We start from the raw sequence: 21,150 nt of genomic DNA on the forward strand, positions 1-21,150 counted from the left end.
GGTAGTTCATATTTCCATAGACAGCTTTGAGGCTTACAATACCAGCATTTTGCAGATGTAATGGTGATGGTGTGGGGATCTCCAGGGCCCTAGACATGCAAATGGACTATATTTTAATTTTTCTTGGTTCTCTGGTATGCAAATATTTAAGAAGGCAAGAAACCTGGTTAATATTTGAAGCGAGGCTGTTCCCAAAGCAATCATTTTTATGAAGTTATTTACCCTATGCCCTTGAGAGAGGAAATGGCTTTTAAGTTTGACCTTAAAATGGCCATGAATTGTGTTGAAGAACATATACAAAGACCCAGTCAGGAGGTTGTGTATTTGAAATTCCAGCTAAAGAGTAAAATAGCTCAGGGCAAGCTAGCATTTCCTGTTGGGGAGAGACGGGGGCCTGACATGCCTAGTGCTGGGCACCTGGCCTTGTGCTACGAGGCACCTGGGGAGCCTATAAACACCTTTTCAGAACAATATTTGTCAGTGCATTATTATAAAATTCACAAGATTGCCAAGGAAACAAATTTAACTATAATTCGAAATACAAGAATAAATACCAGTTCGTAATATTGTAACATGTATGTATTTCTTTGTCAGCATGTTACCTAAGAAGATCTAGCCGTGGGTCTAATAACCACCATAATTTCAAATATTTTTCTTCCTTTTTTTTTCATTTGAGAGGGAGTAGGGAGAGGGGAGAGAAAGCACACAAGCGAGCAGGGGAGAGGGGCAGAGGGAGGGGGAGGGGAGAGGGAGGGAGGGAGAGAGAGAGAGAGAGAATTTTATTTTATTTATTTATTTATTTTTAATTTTTTTTTTTCAACGTTTATTTATTTTTCGGACAGAGAGAGACAGCATGAACGGGGGAGGGGCAGAGAGAGAGGGAGACACAGAATCGGAAACAGGCTCCAGGCTCTGAGCCATCAGCCCAGAGCCTGATGCGGGGCTTGAACTCCCGGACCGCGAGATCGTGACCTGGCTGAAGTCGGACGCTTAACCGACTGCGCCACCCAGGCGCCCCATGAGAGAGAGAGAATTTTAAACAGGCTCCATGCTCAGCGTATAGCACAACATGGGGCTCTATCTCACGACCCTGGGATCAAGACCTGAGCCAAAATCAAAATCAAGAATTGGACACTCAACCGACTGAGCCACCTAGTGCCCCTGTAATTTTAATTTTTTTAGTATTTACTTTTGAGAGAGAGAGAGAGAGAGAGAGAGAGAGAGAGAGGACAGAGTGTGAGTGGGGGAGTGGCAGAGAGAGAGGGAGACACAGAATCCGAAGCAGGCTCCAGGATCTGAGCTGGCAGCACAGAGCCTGACATGGGGCTCGAACCCATGAACTGTGGATTCATGACCTGAGCCGAACTTGGATGCTTACCCGAGTGAGCCACCCAGGCGTCCCTGTAATTTTAAAGTAGAGGTGACAAAACCACAATGAGATACCACCTCACACCTGTCAGAATGGCTAACATTGACAACTCAGGAAACAACAGATGTTGGCAAGGATGTGGAGAAAGGGGAACGCTTTTGCACTTCTGGTGGGAACGCAAACTAGTGCAGCTGCTCCGGAAAACAGTATGGAGGTTCCTCAGGAAGTTAAAAATAGAACTACCCTATGACCCAGCAATTGCACTAGTAGGTCAAGGATACAAAAATGCTGATTCAGAGAGGCACATGCACCCCAATGTTTATAGCCGCACAATCAACAATAGCCAAAGTATGGAAAGAGCCCAATGTCCATCGACTAATGAATGGATAAAGAAGATGTGGTGTATATATACAATGGAATATTACTTCCATGGAATGGAATGAAATCTTACCATTTGCAACAACATGGATGGAACTAGAGGGTATTATGCTAAGCGAATTAAATCCATCAGAGAAAGACAAATACATGATTTCACTCATATGTAGAATTTAAGAAACAAAACTGATGAACATAGGGGAAGGGAAGTGACAATAAGATAAAAACAGACAGGGAGACAAACCACGAGAGACTCTTAAATAACAGAGAACAAACTGAGGGTTGCTGGTGGGGTGTTTGGGGTGGGATGGGCTAAACGGCTGACTGGCATTAAGGAGGGCACTTGTTGGGATGAGCACTGGGTATTATGTGTAACTGATGAATCACTGAATCCTATTCCCGAAATCATTATTACACAGTATGTTAATAACTTGGATTTAAATTTAAAAAATAAATTAATAAAGAAATAAATTGGTGTAATAAAAAATAAAGTAGTGGTGAGTGTAAATGATAATTTGAGATAGCAGCTACAACTGTCACACAATATGAAAAGATCTGTGAGTCCTAATCACGAGACAGTCACGGGTACTGCTAACCCTGCTGTGGCTTCCTGCCAACATCTACGGTTGAAGGAAATACAGCCGATCACTGAACAGCACAGGCATAAGGATGCCAATCTCAACACCAACAAAAATCCACATATAACTTTCGAACTACTAACAGCTAACTGTTGGAGTCCTTACCAATCACACAAATAGTTGATTACCACCTATTTTATATGTTACATGTATTACATACTGTAGTCTTACAGGAAATTTACTGGAAGTAAAAGAACACGTTAAGAAAATCGTAGGAGAAAGTACATTCGTAGTGCTGTACTGGATTTATAAAAAAAAAAATCCATACATAAGTGGATTCACAGAGTTCACATCTGTGTTGTTCATGGTTTAACCGTAGTCGTTTCAGTTACAGATTGAAGATAACAAAATATGTAAAGTTTCATGATCCTTGTTCACAAACCCTCTGAAATCTATCCGCAGACCCTGGTTCAGAACCCCTGCTTCCACACGATAATAAAGATGTGTTCATGAGAAACACAGTCCTCTTGGGACGACAGGCCTCTACCTTCTGCCAGGGATAAGCTTTTGTTCCTCATAAAAGGCAGAAGCAAAATGAAAACTCTTCCCACCAGGAGTCATGGGTTAGTATTTTCCTCAAAATATAATCTCTCCAGTTCCTTCTCTTCTTATTTTTATGGGTCCATATTCCAGGAAGCAAAAAAGAAAATGTTCAACTCCTCAGCACTGATGTGTTTCATGGTTTCATTCCCTTGGCAGTTTCCAACCTCTGTTACACTTCATTATTATTTTCTTTTGTGTGATAGGCTTAAAGTTCTAGGAATTTCTAAGATAAAAGATACACACACCCTATTTGTCTCATTGATGTGTAGGTCCTTTTCCAACCTAACTCCCTACTGCTCTGCACAGGAATGCCAGCTGAGGGGCTTGCCAATGAACTTCTTGCCATCTAAAGTCTTTGAGGGAGCCAGGACCTGAGAACATGGACAACGTTCCCACTGCCATGCATGAATGCAGTTTGTAAAGGGAGAGATTCCTTTAGATTTCTGGAGGGTTTTTTGTTTTTTTGAATGTTTATTTATTTTTGAGAGACAGAGTATGAGCAGGGGAGCAGCAGAGAGAGGGAGACACAGAATCCGAAGCAGGTTCCAGGCTCTAGCTATCAGCACAGAGCCCGACGTGTGGCTTCTACTCACAAACCGTGAGATCATGACCTAAGCTAAAGTCAGATGCTTAACCGACTGAGCCAGTCAGGCACCCCCAGAGTTCTGGAGTTTTAATGGCTTTATGATATTCATTCTTCTAAACTTCCTGGCTTGGAGTGTTTTTCTTTCTTTTTCATGGTATCTAGTAAGTAGTAATTTTTTTTCCTATTAAAGGGGGCCTTGTAATATACAGAATTTTGTTGAGAATTGCCTCTGAAATAACCAGAGATACCTTGACGTGTCATGACGTCATGGGTGTGATTATTGTGAAGAAGTCGACAGCTGGAGACATGGGATGAGCACGGGGCTACGAGGAGACCCACATCTAAATAGAACAGGTCATGGGCCCTAATGTAAATTGCAACAGCTTCTTAGCATAATGGAATATAAATGTCTATGGACTTATAATTCACCTTTACATAATCAGTTCTAATATACTTAAGGGGTCACAGGGATAAGTGATATATGCTCACATTTTGGTTTTTTTTCTTGGCTTATTAGCTATACTTTTGCTGTGTTATTTATTGGTTGATTTACAGTTGGTATTATATATCTTTAACTTATCACAGTCTGTCTTTATGTGCAATTATTCCACCTCCTACATAGCATAAAGACCTTACAATAGTATATGACCATTTTCTCCCATTCTGGTCTTTTGTGTGTATATCACACATTTTACATTTACATATGTTATAAACTCTGCATTACTGTATTGGTTTCCTATGGCAAAGCTATTAGTGTTTCCAACTTCTTCTCTAAAAAACATTGCCATAAACACAGTGGCTTAAAATAACACCAATGTCTCATTGTACGGTTCTAGAGGTTGGAAGTCCAAAATCAGTCTCACTGGGCTTAAGTAAAGGTTTTAACAGGGCTGGTTCCGTCTGGAGGCTCCAAGGGGAGAATTTGTTTCTCTGAACTTCCAGCTTCTAGAGACTCCCTTGCTCTCCTTAGTTTATGGCCTCTCCTTGCATGACCCCCACCTCTCATTTTGGCTATCATGTCTCCTCCTACCTATTCTGATTCCTGCTTCCCCCTTAGTAAGGACCCTTCTCATTACATCAGGCCACCCAGATAATCCAGGAAATGTCCCCATCTCAAGATCTTTAACCTTTTTGTCATATACGATAAAGCTCACAGGTTCTGGGGATTAGGACGCTGGATATGTACCATGACTATATTCTTATTTTTTTTTTTTGTAAGACAGTTGTTTAAATGATCAGTGATCCTTTTTAAAGACATTTGAACATATTTAAATATATCATATATTCACCCATACAGTCACTACTTCCAGGGTTCTTCATTCCTTTGTTCTGCCTGAAAGACTTCCTTTATTTTTTTTTTTAATTTCTTTCTTTACATTTATTTTTGAGAGAGACAGACACAGAGCACAAGCAGGGGAGGGGCAGAGAGAGAGGGAGGGAGACACAGAATCTGAAGCAGGCTCCAGGCTCTGAGCTGTCAGCACAGAGCCCGATGCAGGGTTCAAACCCACAAACTGGGAGGTCATGACCTGAGCCAAAGTTGGATGCTTAACTGACTAAGCCACTCAGCTGTCTGTCCCTCCTTTAACATTTCTTCTAACATGGGTTGGCCAGCGACATTTCAGCTTTTCCACTTTTGCATCATAAAAAGACTCCATTTCACCTTAATTTCTGAAAGAGATTTTTGTTGGGTGTAAACTTCTAATGTGACAGGTTTTTCTTTCCCCTCAGTACTTTATTTATTATTTTATTTTTTTAAGTTTATTTATTTTGAGACAGAGAGAGCGTGAGTGGGGGAGGGGCAGAGAGGGAGAGGGAGAGAATCCCAAGCAGTCTCCACACTGCCAGCACAGAGCCCGATATGAGGCTTGAACCCACGAAACAGTGAGATCACGACCTGGGCCAAAACCAAGAGTTGGTTGCTTAACCGACAGAGCCACCAAGGTGTCCCTTCTCTCAGCACTTTAAAGATGCGGCTCCGCGTCTTTTCTGCTTACATTGTTTTGAATGAGAAATACACTCTCTTCTTTACCTCTGTTTATGTGTTCATAACGTTTTTTCCTCTGGCACTTTTAAGACGTTCTCTTTATCATTACTTTCAAGCAGTTGGATTATGATAAGTGCTGGTCTGGATTTCTTTGTGTTTCTTGTGCTTGGGGTTCACTGAGCTTCTTGGATATGTGGGATTATCATTTTCATCAAGTTTGGAATTTTTTTTAGCCATTGTTTCTTCAAACATTATTTTTGTCCTTATTCTCTCTCATCTCCTTTTGGGGTGTCAACTGCATATGTATTAGGCCACTTAAAGACCCACAGATCACGGATGCCATCTCCTTTTTCTTGTCCATATTTTTTTCTCCTTGTGTTTCATTTTGGATAGTTTCAATCACTTTGTCCTCAAGTTCACCAATCATTTCTTCTACAATCTCTCATTTCCCAGCAACCTCATGCAGAATCTCTTTCATCTCCAACAGTGTAGTTTTCATTTCTAGAAGTTTCCTTGGGATCTGTTTTATATCTTCCATATCTCTACTTAATGTGTTAAATCTTTCTGCTACCTTCTTGAACCTGGGACCTGATGATAATTACTATTTTAATGCCCTGTGGTCTATTAATGCTATCATCTGTGTCTTTCTTGGTCAGTTCTGATTTATTTTTCTCCTCATTATGGATATATTTTTTTGCTCCTTTGAAGGCCTAATTTTTTATTTGATGCTAGACATTGTGAATTTTATTTTATTGAGTGCTGGATGGTTTTGTATTTCCACAAATATTTTTGAGCTTTGTTCTAGGACTTGGTTACGTCACCTGGAAACCATTTAATTTTTTCAGATTTTGCTTATAAACTTACGTAGGTGGCACTGATCAGCATTCAGTATAGAGCTAATTTTGCCATGCTACTGATGCAACACCCTTATGCACATTTAAGTGAGCTCCAGAGGCTGTACCTCTAACATTTTCAGATGGTTATTTTCCTGGCCTTGGGTAGTTTTCTCACACATACATTGCTGAGTACTAAGCTGAAAGTTGATAGAGGTCTTGTGCAGATTTCTGAGGTTCTCTTTTTATAAAACTCTCTCTTCTACGGTACTCTGCTCTGTGAACAACTTGTACCCCCAGCTCTGTTTCTTCAACTCAAGAAGACTTGCTTCTTCTCAGTTCTCCCTCCCTGTGTCACAGCCTGGAGACCATCCAGGCAGTAAGCCAGGACAACTAGGGGGCTCAGCCTATGTGCTTCACATCTCTCAAGGATCATAATTCTTCCTTGCTTGATGTGCAATGTCATGAAAAATCACTGTTACATACAGTTCATTGGATTTCTCAGTTGCTTCAGGTGGGAGGGTAAATCTGGCCCCTTTTACTTTGTCTTGGCCAAAGGCAGAAGTCAAGATAAGAAATTTAAAGGCAACATTGCAACCATGATCATTTTATAATGTGAGATCCACTTTAATCCTCAAGGGCATTAAAGAATAATAATGGTTATAAAGACCTGTGTGGCACTGGATTAAAAGACCTTTCTGATTGGTTCTGGATGTCTCTGGCTACCGAAGGAGTACAGTTTTTACATAATGCTTAATTTTCCATGGCCCTCAGAAGTTCAATACAGAGAAATGCTGATCTCAGAGATGTACACAGACAGATTAGTTCTGTGCTCCAACGAATGGGAATCAGTGTTATCCAGAAAGGTAATAATAACGTACATATCAGCTCAAAACTTTGGGTGCTGGCATTGTGACAGACCCAGTTCTCAGCGCCTTATGTGTATTAATTAACTCACCAGGAGCCTTGGATTTTTACCAAAGAGGGCACTAGTACACAAAGAAAGAGACACACAGAGGTGGTCACTAGGAACCAGCCTGTAGTCAGTCACTATCAGATCTGCCGTGCTGCTTTGGACAGTTTCTTGCCCTGGGAGGAAGCCACAGGACAGATCTGTATTGACCCCTGCAAGATATTTGACAGAGTCTTCCATGTACGCTGGTGAACCAGGTGGTGAACTGAGGCTTAGAGAATCGATATATTATAATTATACAGGGAGGTCTCTAACAGCTTTTCCTCAACTCAGCTTGCCCACAGGGTCATCAGTGGTTGGATAAAGTCACATAAGAACTTAAATTTTCTGTTTAGGGTTATGGATGGATCCCAGATCAAAACATAGTTACTGAGCACCTACTATGTGCCAGGCACTGACCAAGGTAGGTGGAAAACACTGGGGAGCAAAAGTAAAATTCCTGCCCTTGAAAGGTTTATAATCCAGAAGAGGGAGATTATCAGTAGTCATGACGAATGAATTATACAGCATATTGAAAAATGCTATGTTTACGGGGGTGCCTGGGTGGTTCAGTAAGTTAAGTGCCCGACTTCGGCTCAGGTCATGATCTTGCAGTTTGTGAGCTCAAGCCTCATATGGGACTCTCTGCTGTCAGCACAGAGCCTGCTTCTGTTCCTCTGTCCACCCCCCACCCCCACCCCGCTCTCTGCATGTCCCCTGATCTTTCTCTCTCTCTCAAAAATAAATAAACCTAAAAAGGGTTAAGTTTATGAATACAGGGCTTTCCCTTAGGGAATCAGGAGTCCAGGGTGCTCTAAGAGTGGATGGGGGAGGGTTACCCAGTTGAAATTTTAAATAGCAGGTCAGGGCAGGCCTCCTTGAGAAGGTTACCTTGGAAAAAAACAAAATCAAAAAAAAAAAAAAAAGAAAGAAAGAAAGAAAAAAGATGAGGGACTTAGTCACGGGGACAAGTGGGAGAAGAGCGTCCAGGCAGAGGAAACAGCCGGTATGAAGCAAAGTGGCCTTGCTAGGAGCATGCCTTCCAGGTTCAAGAAAGAGTGGAAAGGCAGTTCAACTGGAACGGAGTAGGGGAAGGGGAGTGCAGAAGGAAATGAGGACCAGGAAGAAGAAGGACTCATACCAGCATCAAAGAGTCAGTGTTACACAGGAACAAGAAAGGAATAATACGACGTATATACACTCTCCTGTTAGACTGAACACCGACTGAAACATGGACCCGTAAAGGTACAACACGAGGAAATTGATGATAAGACAAGCCTTAGAATCCCACAGTGGGGTGCTGCCTTGGTTTGGCTTTGGGTCATATGGTGTGTCCCAGGCCTAGGGCCAGCACTTCCAAAGTTCTTGGTTCCCAGCTGGCCTTCTGTCTCTCTGTTCTCCGACACTGCCTCCTGTGCATTTGTATGAAGTTACCGCCATCTGTGAGATTCACAATGAAGGCAGCACCCTAGCCTCGCAAGCAGGACAATTTCTGCCAGCTTCCCTGAGGCTACTGGCCATCTAAGTCAGCCGTGCTAACAGGTGCTCTTTCACTCCCCTAAAGAATTGCTCCTGCTAGGTACCAGGGGGAGGAAAATGCCCATTTTATTTTTAGTACTGGTGAAACTCTCAGGAAAAGGCAAGGACGAGAACATATTTTGTGGTTCCTGGTGAGGTGTAGGAATAAAATGTTCAGCTTCCCTGTAACTTACAAAATAAGAAGATTTCACTTTATGTAATTGTATCTTGAGCTTCTAGGGAGAATAAAAAGTGACACAGCTGAGCTGATCATTACTTGTTGACATTTTCACTGTCTTCTAGCAAAATGATGCTAGCAGAGGAAAATAAAATACCAGGTCACCTTCCTCCCTTTCGGGGTCTGTGTTTGAATGACTATATGTAGCTTTCCTTTTCTCCTTCAGTAATAGACACACCTGGGCTCACTCTGCAGCCCATTCCTTCCTGGCTGGGTGATCTCAGCCCACTGCCTAACCTCTCCTAGCCTCTGTCTTCTCATCTGTTAAATGGGGTTCAAAGCCTCTGCCTCAAGGGTTGCAGTCAGGGTTTCATGTGACAGTGCATGGGAAGCTGACCCTTCCTATTCACTCTCCATGTACTCTCTCTGCCTGGGAAATCATGAGCCCCTAGCATAGGCACCTCCCCCCTCCTGTCCCTCCTGGCTCAACTGGTGTGCAATTGGCTCCTAAAAGGCAAACGTGGCTGCAGCTCTCAGGGAGGAGGCAGTCTCTGCCCCACTCTCCGTAACTCCCCATCCATCCTGCCCCTGGTAGGGCCAGTACAGCCTGGCCCGCAACAACCCACCAGCCCCGAGAAGACTCCATGGTGGGCAGAGTGGCTGCTCTGTGTCCCATGACTCAGCTGGGCACTTCCCTCTTCTCCACCCCAGGAGCCCAGGACGTTTCTACTCTTCCTGAATGCTCAGGGTCCTCCCCTGGGGTTTTAATCACATGGATTTCGTGCTGTCACCACACCATCCGAGGACCCTTTGAAACCGCCCTTTCTGATGGTTCTGCATCAGCAGGTACTTTAAAGGACCGAAGGCTGGGAAGGGTAAACAGGGTGCCTCCTGGCTGGCATATGTGAAGGAGAATCTTAATGGCCGAGGCTGATGGTGAGCACATCAGGCACCAGGGGCAGACAGCCGGGGATGATCGAGTCCTGGGGCCCACTGCATCTCCTCAGAGAGGCGTCCTTCAACCCTGCTGCTGCTGGGCAGAAGATACAAGGCACAGGGGTGTAAAGTGGGACTCAGCTCTCCATTACTCAGCCTGGACGGGACCCTTGCTGGCACCTCCGCAGGGCAATGGGGGAGGACAACGCTGGGCACAAATGCCCTTTGGGGAAACAGCTAGCAGGAGGTGCTAGCCTGGTTTGGGGGTTTCTGCACCCCAAACGATGGACTGGGGACTCCACCCTGATTTCCCAGACCAACTCCCACATAGCCAGGAAGCTCTCAAGAGGCCGCCTCCTGCCTCCCCGCGGTCCAGGCTGACTCGTTCTGCTGGCTGCGACCCCAGGGTCACATTCTAGAGGCACAGTCCCTGGTGTGTCTATCTTGGAGATGGTCTTGCCCTGGGCTGGGGTCTCGCTCGGGGAACGTGGCCAGCCCTCCAGCCTCCCTCCCTGGGACCAGTTGCCATCTTGAGCTCCAGCACTTGGAGAGCCCTCCCTCAGGCCAACTGCCACTGGGTGGCTCCTGAGTCCCACATATCCCCAGCTAGTTCTGCTTCTGTCCTTCTGCTCCAGAATGGCACAGGCTCTGCTCCTCGACCTGAGCCAACTGCCAACTGCCAACGCAGGTTGCTGTGGCCTCCACCTGGTCCACGGCATGGAGACTGTGCTGCCCCAGGTCCTGGCGCCTCTACCCCAGCACCCGCACCCACAAAAGTGGCCAAGCCACGGCCTGCTGTCAACAGCATGGTGGGGAAAGTGTGTGCTCTGGGGGTGAACAGACCCGAGTCAAATCCCTGCTCTACTACCTGCTAACCAAGCCATTTCGAATGACCGCTGAATCTCTGAGGCTTCGCGTTACCATCTGTACACTGCGGACAGCAACCCAGGGAACCTGTGGTGACGGCTCATCGGGCTCACACATGTTTAGAAGCCTTAGGACAGGGGTGCCTGGGTGGCTGCGTCGGTCAAGCTTCCGACTTTGGCCTAGGTCATGATCTCACGGTTTGTGAGTTCGAGCCCTGTGTGAGCTCTGCACTGATAATGCGGAGCCCGCTTGGGATTCTCTCTCTCCCTCTCTCTTTGCCACTCCCCTGCTCGCTCTTTCCCTCTCTCAGAATCAATCAACTTTAAAAAAATTAAAAAAAAAAAGCTTCCTGTGTGTGGAAGTGTGTCTATGCACGCATGTAACTGCATGTGTGCATGTGCGCACGTGTGGCTCTCTACAGGTGCACGTATGCAAATGCCCGCGAGGGCGTACGTAAACGCACGTCAGGGTAAGCGAACGGGTGCATGCATATACGTGTGCACGTGTGTGTGTGGAGTATGGATACCTGTGTCCTCCAACAGAAGCCAGACGCTCCATCCCGAGCCGGTCCTCCCGCGGCTGCTTACCTCCATGTTTCTGCAGAAGGTGGCATTGGTGCCAAACAGGATCTGGCATTGCTCGTTGGCACTGTAGTGCATGCCTGGCAGCTTGTGAGGGAGACGCACCACATGCTGGCTCCTGGGGTCTGTGACCAGCAAACAGGTGCTGACTTTCGACCTGAAAGAGCCAAGGGGCAAGTTGACTTATAAGGCTACTTCCCAGGTTTTTGTTTTGATTTGTCACTCAAGAGAAGGGGAGAAGGACGCATCTCCGAATTATGTATGGGAAGATGACCCAGGCACTGGACTCTTTTTCTACCTGGCCAAATGCAGATCTTTACTACGAAGACAATGAGGGCTTAGCAACTAGGAAAGGGCCTGGGAATAACACCCCGTGAGGCTAACGTACTTTTCTCAAGTTTGAGCTTTCTTGGGTGAAAATCTATTTCTGAAATCGATTCCCACAGTATTTTCTTCGAATACATCTTTAAGGGGTGCCTGGGTGGCTCAGTTGGTTAAGTTATCCGACTCATGGTTTTGGCCTCTTGGTTTTGGCTCAGGTCATGATCTCACAGTTCGTGGGTTTGAGCTCCGCGTACGGCTCTGTGATGACAGCTGTGGTGTCTGCTTGGGATTCTCTCTCTCCCCCCCTCTCTCTACCCCTCTCCTGCTTCCTATCTTTCCATTAAATAAATAAACATTAAAACAAAAGAATACATTTTTGAGCAAAATTATCATGAATAAAGAAAAAATAGAAGCTAGGGTCATTTTTCCTTTATTTTGAATAAAAAACAAAGTGCTTATTTCCAACTCTGCGGACTCTCTCGGAGAGCCTGTGTCAGGCCATGGCAGCTGACTGGTCTAGGTGTCCTACCTGAGCACACATTCTGCCCTCAGTAAAAACTGGCTGGAGGCACGATCTGCAAAGGAGGTCAGGATTTCCACCACGATGGAAACATTCACAGATGTTGAGAACAACTCTGAAAAACTGAATTGGGGGCTAAGAGCCTGTGGCTCCCTTAGGAGGTTAAATATTTGAATGTTTTTCAATTCCCAAAAGCAAGGCAGATGGTAGTAGAAAGGAAACCCAGCCTCACCCCAAGATTCTTGAAGAAGAGAGTTGCACGCAAGTATACACAGGCCGACGCTGGCCACCTCCCCCGGGCTCAGACACACACGACATTTTAAGAAAGGCGGTGGGACCAGCAATGTGTATATGAGCAAACGAAAATATCCTGCCTTGTTTCACTGACCCTTCTGGGGAAAATGAAACAATGTCAAGAGGCTTACAACAACATTTCATGGAGATTCTGTGATAACAAGTACTCAGGAAGAAATAGACGCTATTAAAACTAATGAATCCGTTTTTAAGCCTTGTGTAGCACATAATTTTTCCACCCACAGGAAATATCATGAAAGAAGACCCAGGATAGGGACAGAAGGCAGAGTGATGCCCGGCTTCTGCATCCCAAATTCACGGGGGTACTTTAATGTGTTACTGAACCGCAAAGCTCCATATGCAGGTAAGACTCAGTTCCTTCCATCTCCATGTGGTGGACGGATGAATACAACTAAGTACGGAAGTGATCGGGGTCTACCCGTCAATCTGTAAGTTTATCCCTGAGGTCTTGACACTAAAGGATCCTTATGGTACCTGAGCAAAGACTTTGTTTGACGAAGGTCTGAAATCAGACGGCCAGCTCTTCTGTAGCAATCTGCAAGTGGAATGATGCAGATATATTCTGGAAAGAAGGTGGCGGCGAGATAAACACAGCCCATCCTTACATGTGAGGGGGGAGGTGAGCAAGCCCCGCTCCCCAGCAATTGTGCCCCCTATCAAGGGAAGCAGGCTGAGCATTAAGGAAGTGACTTTTTCTGTAGCAGCCAAGGACACTGCTCTGGTGGTGTCCACTCAGAGTCAAAGTACTGCAGAGAAACGAAATGGGGTTCTTTTCAAGTCCTGGTCACTGTGCTGATATTCTGTCAATCAATAATGCATTTACGAGTAGCAGCTGGGTGCCCAGCATCCTAGCAGATGCACACGTGGGAGGAAGTTTTGGCCAGATATAGGAGACTCACACTGACCACCTCTTTAGGCCAGATCAGAGTTCTAAGTGATTCGTTTCTCTTTCCCACACTTGCTAAGACCTCAATTATTATTATGTCTTCTGGAAGCACTTGTTTAGAAACATTTTTTTATATTTTTTATTACTTTTTTTTTTTTTTGAGAGTGGGGGCGGAGCCTGATGCGGGGCTCTCAACCGTGAGACCATTTTCACAACCGTGAAATCAAGAGTCGGACGCTTAACCGACTGAGCCACCCACGCGTCCCAGAAATATTTTCTATTATAGTGCTTGTACGGAATGATTCAAGGACTTACTTGAGGAAGTTTTCCAGGTCATCTCGGCTGCAGGATGACCAAGAGAGGTCACTGGGGTTCCGGCCTTTTACCCACTCTCCTGACATGATGTGGGATCTGCCAGCGCAGGATGAGTGGTCATCATCATGGTTCATTCCCAAGCTGCCCGAGGGAAAGGAAAAGGAGAGACGGACGCTTATGCTATAGGCTTTCATCTGCAGTTCCAGGTTCCAGCATACTATGCTAACTTAAATCAGGTCTGAAACACAAAGAGTGACACAGGCTGATACCCAGTACGCTATTCTCAACAAAGCAGACCAGCAACCACGAGCTTATAGAGACATTGAGCGATGACTTCTTTACTTAATGAATGAAGACAGAGCAGACACAAGGAGCATTTGCTAAGTAAATGAATAAATGAAAAATTACATTAATGCTGTGATATTATCGTTCTTACACTGTAAACTTCTGATGGTTACACTTATTTGTGACACTAAAATAGACCAATGTTAATGATCTAAGTGTATTGTTGCCCTATGGAGAAGTCATTATGGGAAGGTCTAATGGGAACCACCCATGACTTTGACTTATATAATAATATCATAGGTATAAACCTTCAAATCAGTGGAAAATGTGGCTTTTCTGTCTTTCACATCATTAAACCTGGGTCCACCAACATCATACCTGTGGCCTCCATGCCCAGTTGTACCTAATAGACACCAGGATGCCTGTCTAGATGTATGTGGCTGACCGCACACTAGAAGCTGAACAAGGATCTTAGTTTGCTCACATGCTGTCACTGGGGTAACCTGAGGCACAGAACATACAAGGTCAGATGGCCCAGACTTTGCTGACCTGTGATATCCAGGGCAGAGATTCACTGTGCAGAAGGACGCCCATCCTTTGCCAACAAGCCCAATGGAGAAAACATGTACTTCCTTTCATTCAAAAATATTTATCAGAGGTTTCCCAAGTGCCAGCTAATGGACTACAAAGACACAACGGTGCACAAAATGCCATCCCTGACTCCAGATCACTGCCTGCCTGGGCAAGGAGACAACACAAACAGAGATAATTATAAAAAGAGGTTCTAAACGCTTCTCTGGAGCCTCATTTTCCAGTTTCCATCATACATCTCTGACCATCTTCCACCAATGCCCCCTGCTTGCTGCTTAATCCTGGGGTCTGTCGACAGAGGCCTGCCTGTATTCTTACTCTGCACACCCTCCAAGCCACTCTCATACTCTTGCCAATGGAGACACTCCCTTCACCAATACCATGGGGAGCTGGATTAGCCAAAGCTATCCTAGTCCTTGGAAAACACACCACCTGGCACTCGTGCTCCTGAATCTTCAGACTGGCAGGGGAGTCTCTGATCACCCACATATCTGCTCCTGTGAATTAAGGGAACGCTTATCAAGACTTAACTGAATTTATTCTTAAGCCTATTTATGTCAGTAATACTTGCTATTTCAATTAATACATGAAACACAAGAACAAGAGTAGTTGTTTTCATGAAAACTAACTTAGCTCGCTAAAAATAGCCCACTGCCAAATTGGATGTGGGCAAGACAAGTGTAAGAGATGAGAGGAAAAAATATCATAAAAATCTGGTCCAGACTGCTTCACAAGGATCTTTTGTGTTCTACCCAATCTAAAAAAGAAAAAGAAACTGGAATTTTAACTCATTTCATTATAACTCGTGGTTTGTGTGAAGAAGGTGACGTGCGAGGGCAATCAGCAGACACATACCCTCTAAGAAAAAGCGTTCACCACCACTGCAATATTGGTGAAAAAATTAACATTTTCATGGCTTAAGCTTAAACCAAATGTTTAAGGCACCTAAGTACAATTTCTTTACGTTTCTCCACTTGAACCTTTTTTTTTGGTGGGGGGGTGTCAATTGGTCAATTGACCAACTACTACCCTGTCAGAAGAAAGCTTATCTGTGGTGCCATGGACCCATGTGTTGGTGGCCATGTTTTCCCGTGGTCCAGACCACTCTCCTAGACATCACCCTCTCCCTCTGCATTTCCCAAAAGGCACTTCCAACTCCCCAGGGCAGTTTTCTATCCCTGGTGGAGTCTCTACCAGTGACTGGCACAGAGTGGGCACTCTGTGAATATTTATTGAATAAACTAGCTATTTAATAATGGAGAAAGCACCACAAAAATCAGAGAATCCATGCCCATTACGAGGGCACTAAGTCTAGTACCATGGCGTCTTGCTCAACAGAATGATGAAAGCCTTCTCTGGCTAGATTCAGTCTTGCCCTCTTGCCAAGAAACCAGGTATCCGTCCAATTCAAGTTAAATGAAGAGCCAAGAAATTGTCAGATAAATCTGACCAATAGGAGTAATTTAGATACATTTCTATTGGTTACTTCACTGAATAAAATGAGTCCTATTTTTTAGCACCATTGTTCAGCTTTTTAGTTTTTTCCCCTGCTTGTTATCTATCTACGCCAATAGGTATCTACAGCTATCCATCTGTCTATCTGCCTATCATCTCTTTGTTTTGTGTTAACTTTTTTTCTTAACGTTTATTTATTTTTGAGACAGAGAGAGACAGAGCATGAACAGGGGAGGAGCAGAGAGAGAGGGAGACACAGAATCTGAAACAGGCTCCAAGCTCTGAGCGGTCAGCACAGAGCCTGATGCAGGGCTTGAACTCATGGACCGTGAGATCATGACCTGAGCCGAAGTCGGACGCTTAACCGACCAAGCCACCCAGGCGTCCCTGTTTTGTGTTAACTTTTGAAGGAAGTGGCTGGTTTTTCAAGTGCCTTTAGCAAAGGATGCTAAAAGGCATCTTAAATATGTCTTAGGGTTTTATCTGATATCTTTAAATGAAACTAGAGATAGGGTTTTCGAAATAAACAGATCTTCTGAAAATTTTGATGGATTTCGGTGAACTCTGCTAAATGTGTACAGGTTCCAGAAAGAAAATGTCTCAGGAAAACAGTGGCTCTGTTCTATCTTCAATGACAAGGTGTAAGCACGGCGCACAGACCAGGTGCAACTGGTCTGCTGTCACCCTTGGGGAATATAGTCCTACAGAGAACCAACCTGTGAGTCAGTTTTTCTTTTAGCTTTGCACTTTTATAAGCCGGTTCCCTTCATCCTGGGCTGGGATCCCCTGAGTGGCCACCAGATGGGTTTTTTCAAACAACAAGGATGTTGTTTGGGAAACCACAACGGGAGGAGATCCAAGTCCTGGCAGAATGGCCTCACCACCTATGGAGGAATGTTTCATCTGTGACCACTTCTAAGTTTTCTCTCGTGGTCAAGTTGGTCGTAAAATGAAAGAGGTTCCTTTGCTCACACTGCCAGACTCTGCTGGCCAGAGGGCCTCGTCTCTCAGGAGACAAAACTATGTTTAAAACAGTGCTCAGAAAAGCTGACTATGCCGTCGATAACCATATGCCTACACAGTGTGCTATGTTGGTGTTTCACTACGCCGGTCCCAGAGAAGGACTTCCCCAAGGAATGTTCCAGTCAGCAAGATCAGCCAAGAGTGGGATTCTCGGATTTCTGGAGCCTGTTTCTAACACAGATCATGCTTGATCTAGTTTAAAATGTTCAAATGCTAACTAAGTGCCTCATAAATTTACAGTTTGATGAACTAGCATTGGGCTGGGAGTCCTGATATTTGAGGTTTACATAAACTACTGTTTAGGCTATTTTTAGATTAAATTCAGGATTACTTGCCTGAGAAATGTATGCTATTTTAGGTTTATGTCCCAGGGCATCTATTACTTCTGGCAACATTATATTTAACAAGAAGGAGTAGCATTAAGCGAACACAGTAATTCTGACTCTAAGTAACAGTGGGGTTAAGGACACGGACATGCCTCATGTCACATGTGACTGAGATTTATCAGACACAATCACAACTTAATGGCCTTGAGTTGATTTTATCTTAAAACAAGTAACACATTGCTTCTGTATTAGCTTTAGGAAATCCAATATGTACCATGCAGGGAGTTCTAAGAGAATCCCTACAATGTTTCACCCCTCCTAGCTTCACCCCAAATCCTGAAAACCATGGAGATGGCTATGTGTTTTAGGTTTGGTATATCTGCCATCTTGAAAGTGTTGGTTTTACCTGGCTCTGAGTCTGTTTCTCAGAAGCTTTGGGATTTTGACAACAGGTATACAATGAGGTCCCACCTCCCCTCCAAACAGGGAACCTGGGGAAATGGCTCCTGTGACGTAGCCTCCACACTGAAGGGGCTGCTGGCCAACCCAGGCCAACCCTATTAGCCCTGTGGGCATACTGACAGTTCATTTTCAGTAAGTGCTCACGGATGCTGCAGTAATAGGGATGGCTCATGGCAGTTTCTAGGAAATAGTAGTTAGATTTGTATTAATTCATATTACTTAACAGTAACAACTAACACATCAGCTTTATACTGGAAGGAAAATTCTCGACTGTCAATACTTCTTTGACAAGAACCACACTGTGCCCTCAATCTTCAGCTACTCAGAAACGTCACTTGCAAGTATTAAAAGTCACTAGGGGTAACAGGTCGCACTCATTTATGCAGCTTAAATTGTCATGATCATCAATAACCCGATTCAGAGGGAACAAAACAAGTAGGCAACAATAACATCAAAATCCTCTCCCTGTCGGAGGAGTTTTTGTTTGTTTCTGTTTTTGTCCAAGGAAATGAGCCTATCAGCCTTCAGGGATTCAGTAGCAATGCAACCAGCAGAGTAGATCTGGGGTCCCTACAGACTCAGCTTTGCCTCCTACACATACAGGATCATCACAGTAAGAATGATCCTAAGTCACCATGAAGTTTGGATCACCAGTGGGTAAATAATGATCAGCACAGCGTTGGTGTTAAGTGTGCTTTGCTGTAGTGGATTATATCGCAGCAGCTGACAATGGTTAAGACACATGCAGTATACACCGTCTCTTTTCACTCGCCAGAGCACAAAAGTAATGAAAACACTCAAGTTCCTGAATTTACATATAAGGGATTTTGATGTCAGGTATATGAGTCAGGTCTGTCTCCTCCTTCTGCCTGGGCTTGTGTATTGTGTGTTTATCCGTACAGAAGATTCCCATCAAATGGGCTCTAACTTTTCATTGAACAAAAATGCAATTGACTGTGTTGAGAGAGAGGTCAAGAGAGAAAAAGAAAAGAGAGAAGGCGTGCATAACCTGAGTGATTCTGGCCCTCACTCTGTCCCTGAGCGTGTACATGTGCGTGTGCAAGAGTGTGCATCCCCTAACACAGTGGCACAGCTCTGTGTATCTGCCCTCCTCTCAGGAGGTCTCTGGGCCGCTCTCTGTGAGTGCAGCACGACGCTGAGGGTGATTCTGGTGTTTCACAACACACATTTGCATGCAACACGGGCACAAGGTATGAAGGCTTGACAGGTGAAGTTTAAATTTTATCTGATGCTTGAAGAAATGGCTGCTGGTTCCAACAGGGTCAGGAAGATCAGGTGTGACGGCCTTGGTGTCGGGTGCCTGAGGCACACCTCCGAAAAGCAATTTTTAAAGGTAATGTTGATAACTATTTTCACCTTTTATTCCTGTTTAAGAATCCACTCTGCACAAACAGTTGCAGTATCACTGGGCCATCATTTGGCCTGAGTATCTTCACTTCTATTTCCATTTGTATCTTTATACCCTCCAGATGAAGCAAACACTTCTTTCATTCTTTTTTGTTTGTTTATTATTTTGTTTTAATGTTTATTTATTTCTGAGACAGAGACAGAGCATGAGTGGGGGAGGGGCAGAGAGAGAGGGGGACACAGAATCTGAATCAGGCTCCAGGCTCTGAGCTATCAGCACAGAGCCTGACGCGGGGCTCGAACTCACAGACTGCTAGATCATGACCTGAGCTAAAGCCGGACGCTCAACCAACTGAGCCACCCAGGCGCCCCACTTCCTTCATTCTTGATGAGCCCCTTTGGGGCTGTAAAACTAGGGTGATGTGCTTCAGGTCACACACCAGGCCAGACTCTTTTTTTCTGAGACTATCTTTCCAGGCCAGGTAGACCACAGCAGGCACGGTGGCTCTCGATGATGAGGCTTCTCCCCTTCTGGCACCTTCCCCCATAGACTCCCTTCTGCTTGGACACATTGCACACAGAGCAGCTGGCTTCCAATTTTCTGATAGTTTAATGAACATATGCAAAGAGATGATACTAATTCAAAGGGATACATGCACTTCTATGTTCATAGCAGCATTATTGACAATAATCAAATTACGGAAGCAGTACGAGTGCCCATCAACAGATGAATGGATAAAGAAGATGTGGTGTGTATATATAGAATAGAATATTACTCAGCCATAAAAAGAATGAGAACTTGCCATTTGCGGCAACATGGATGGAGCTAGGGAGTATAATGTTACATGAAATTAGTCAGAGAAAGACAAATACCAAATGATTTCACTCATATGTGGAATTTAAGAAAGAAAACAAATGAACAAAGGGAAAGAGAGAGAGAATGAGAGAGAGAGAGAAACTAAGAAACAGACTCAACCCTAGAGGACAAACGGTTACTAGAGAGGTGGGGTGGGGGGAAATGTGTGAAACAGGTGAAGGGGATTAAGAGCACATTGATCATGATGAATGCTGAGTAACGGACAGTATTGCTGAATCACTACATTGTACACCTGAGTCTAACATAACAGTGTATGTTAACTAATTTAAAGTAATTAAACTAATTTAATTAAAATTTAAAACTTAATAAAAAAAAGAGCTATGCAGAAAAAAATTTCTCTTGCAAGTACATAGTTTATGAGTAGACTTCAGTTCAACCCTAGTAGATGATGTAAGCGTAGACACGCCAAAAAACATACACATCCAGTAAAGGGTATCAAGATTTGGATTTCTCTCGATAACTGTCAAAATGAAAGTCTGATTGTGAGCGTGTGTGTTTCAGGATAGTGGTCATCTCATAATTCCTGTTAAAGGCTTTTGAAATAAAATGAATTCTGAAAGAATCTGCTAACAAAGTGAAGTTTTCAATGATAACATACCTTAAAGAAAAAAGAAAAAGGAAAAAAGAAAGAGATGATATGAAACCCCATTCTCATCATGCAGAAGCAAGTGCTATATTTGAGGGTCCTGGCTTTGGAGTCGCACAGACCTGGATGAGGATTCCAGCAACTGTGCACCTCCAATTCCTCATCTATGACTAAACAGGGACAAAATCTTAATGCCACTCATTTATTTGTTCCTTCATTCAACAAATATTTGTCAGGTATCTTCTACAAATAGAAGTCTGGCAGAGGCTAGACCCCTGCCTTCGTGGAGTCTGTATTCTAAAGGACTGGAAGTGAGGCATACGTGGGAACACACACACACACACACACACACACACACACACACACACACACACACGCTTGAGGGAAGAAGGCTACAGTCCCCAAACTGCAAACCCGGTGCCCTTAGAGAGCCACAGAGTTAACGAGGAAGGTG

The 21,150-nt window shown here is 44.3% G+C and overlaps 1 protein-coding gene across 4 annotated transcripts in view; it reads right to left on the reverse strand.

Moving 5' to 3' along the window:
- Positions 1–21,150, reverse strand: part of ADAMTS17 (ADAM metallopeptidase with thrombospondin type 1 motif 17) — a 346,681-nt gene that overhangs the window by 158,128 nt on the left and 167,403 nt on the right. For all 4 annotated transcript variants that reach the window (XM_043554794.1, XM_043554792.1, XM_043554793.1 and 1 more), the window contains exons 9-10: positions 13,724–13,864; positions 11,370–11,520 (exon numbers count right to left, since the gene is read on the reverse strand). In XM_043554794.1, the coding sequence (XP_043410729.1) occupies positions 11,370–11,520; positions 13,724–13,864 (292 nt within the window). The remainder of the gene's footprint in view (positions 1–11,369; positions 11,521–13,723; positions 13,865–21,150) is intronic.

This window comes from Prionailurus bengalensis, chromosome B3, assembly GCF_016509475.1.
Source record: "Prionailurus bengalensis isolate Pbe53 chromosome B3, Fcat_Pben_1.1_paternal_pri, whole genome shotgun sequence".
NCBI lineage: Eukaryota > Metazoa > Chordata > Mammalia > Carnivora > Felidae > Prionailurus > Prionailurus bengalensis.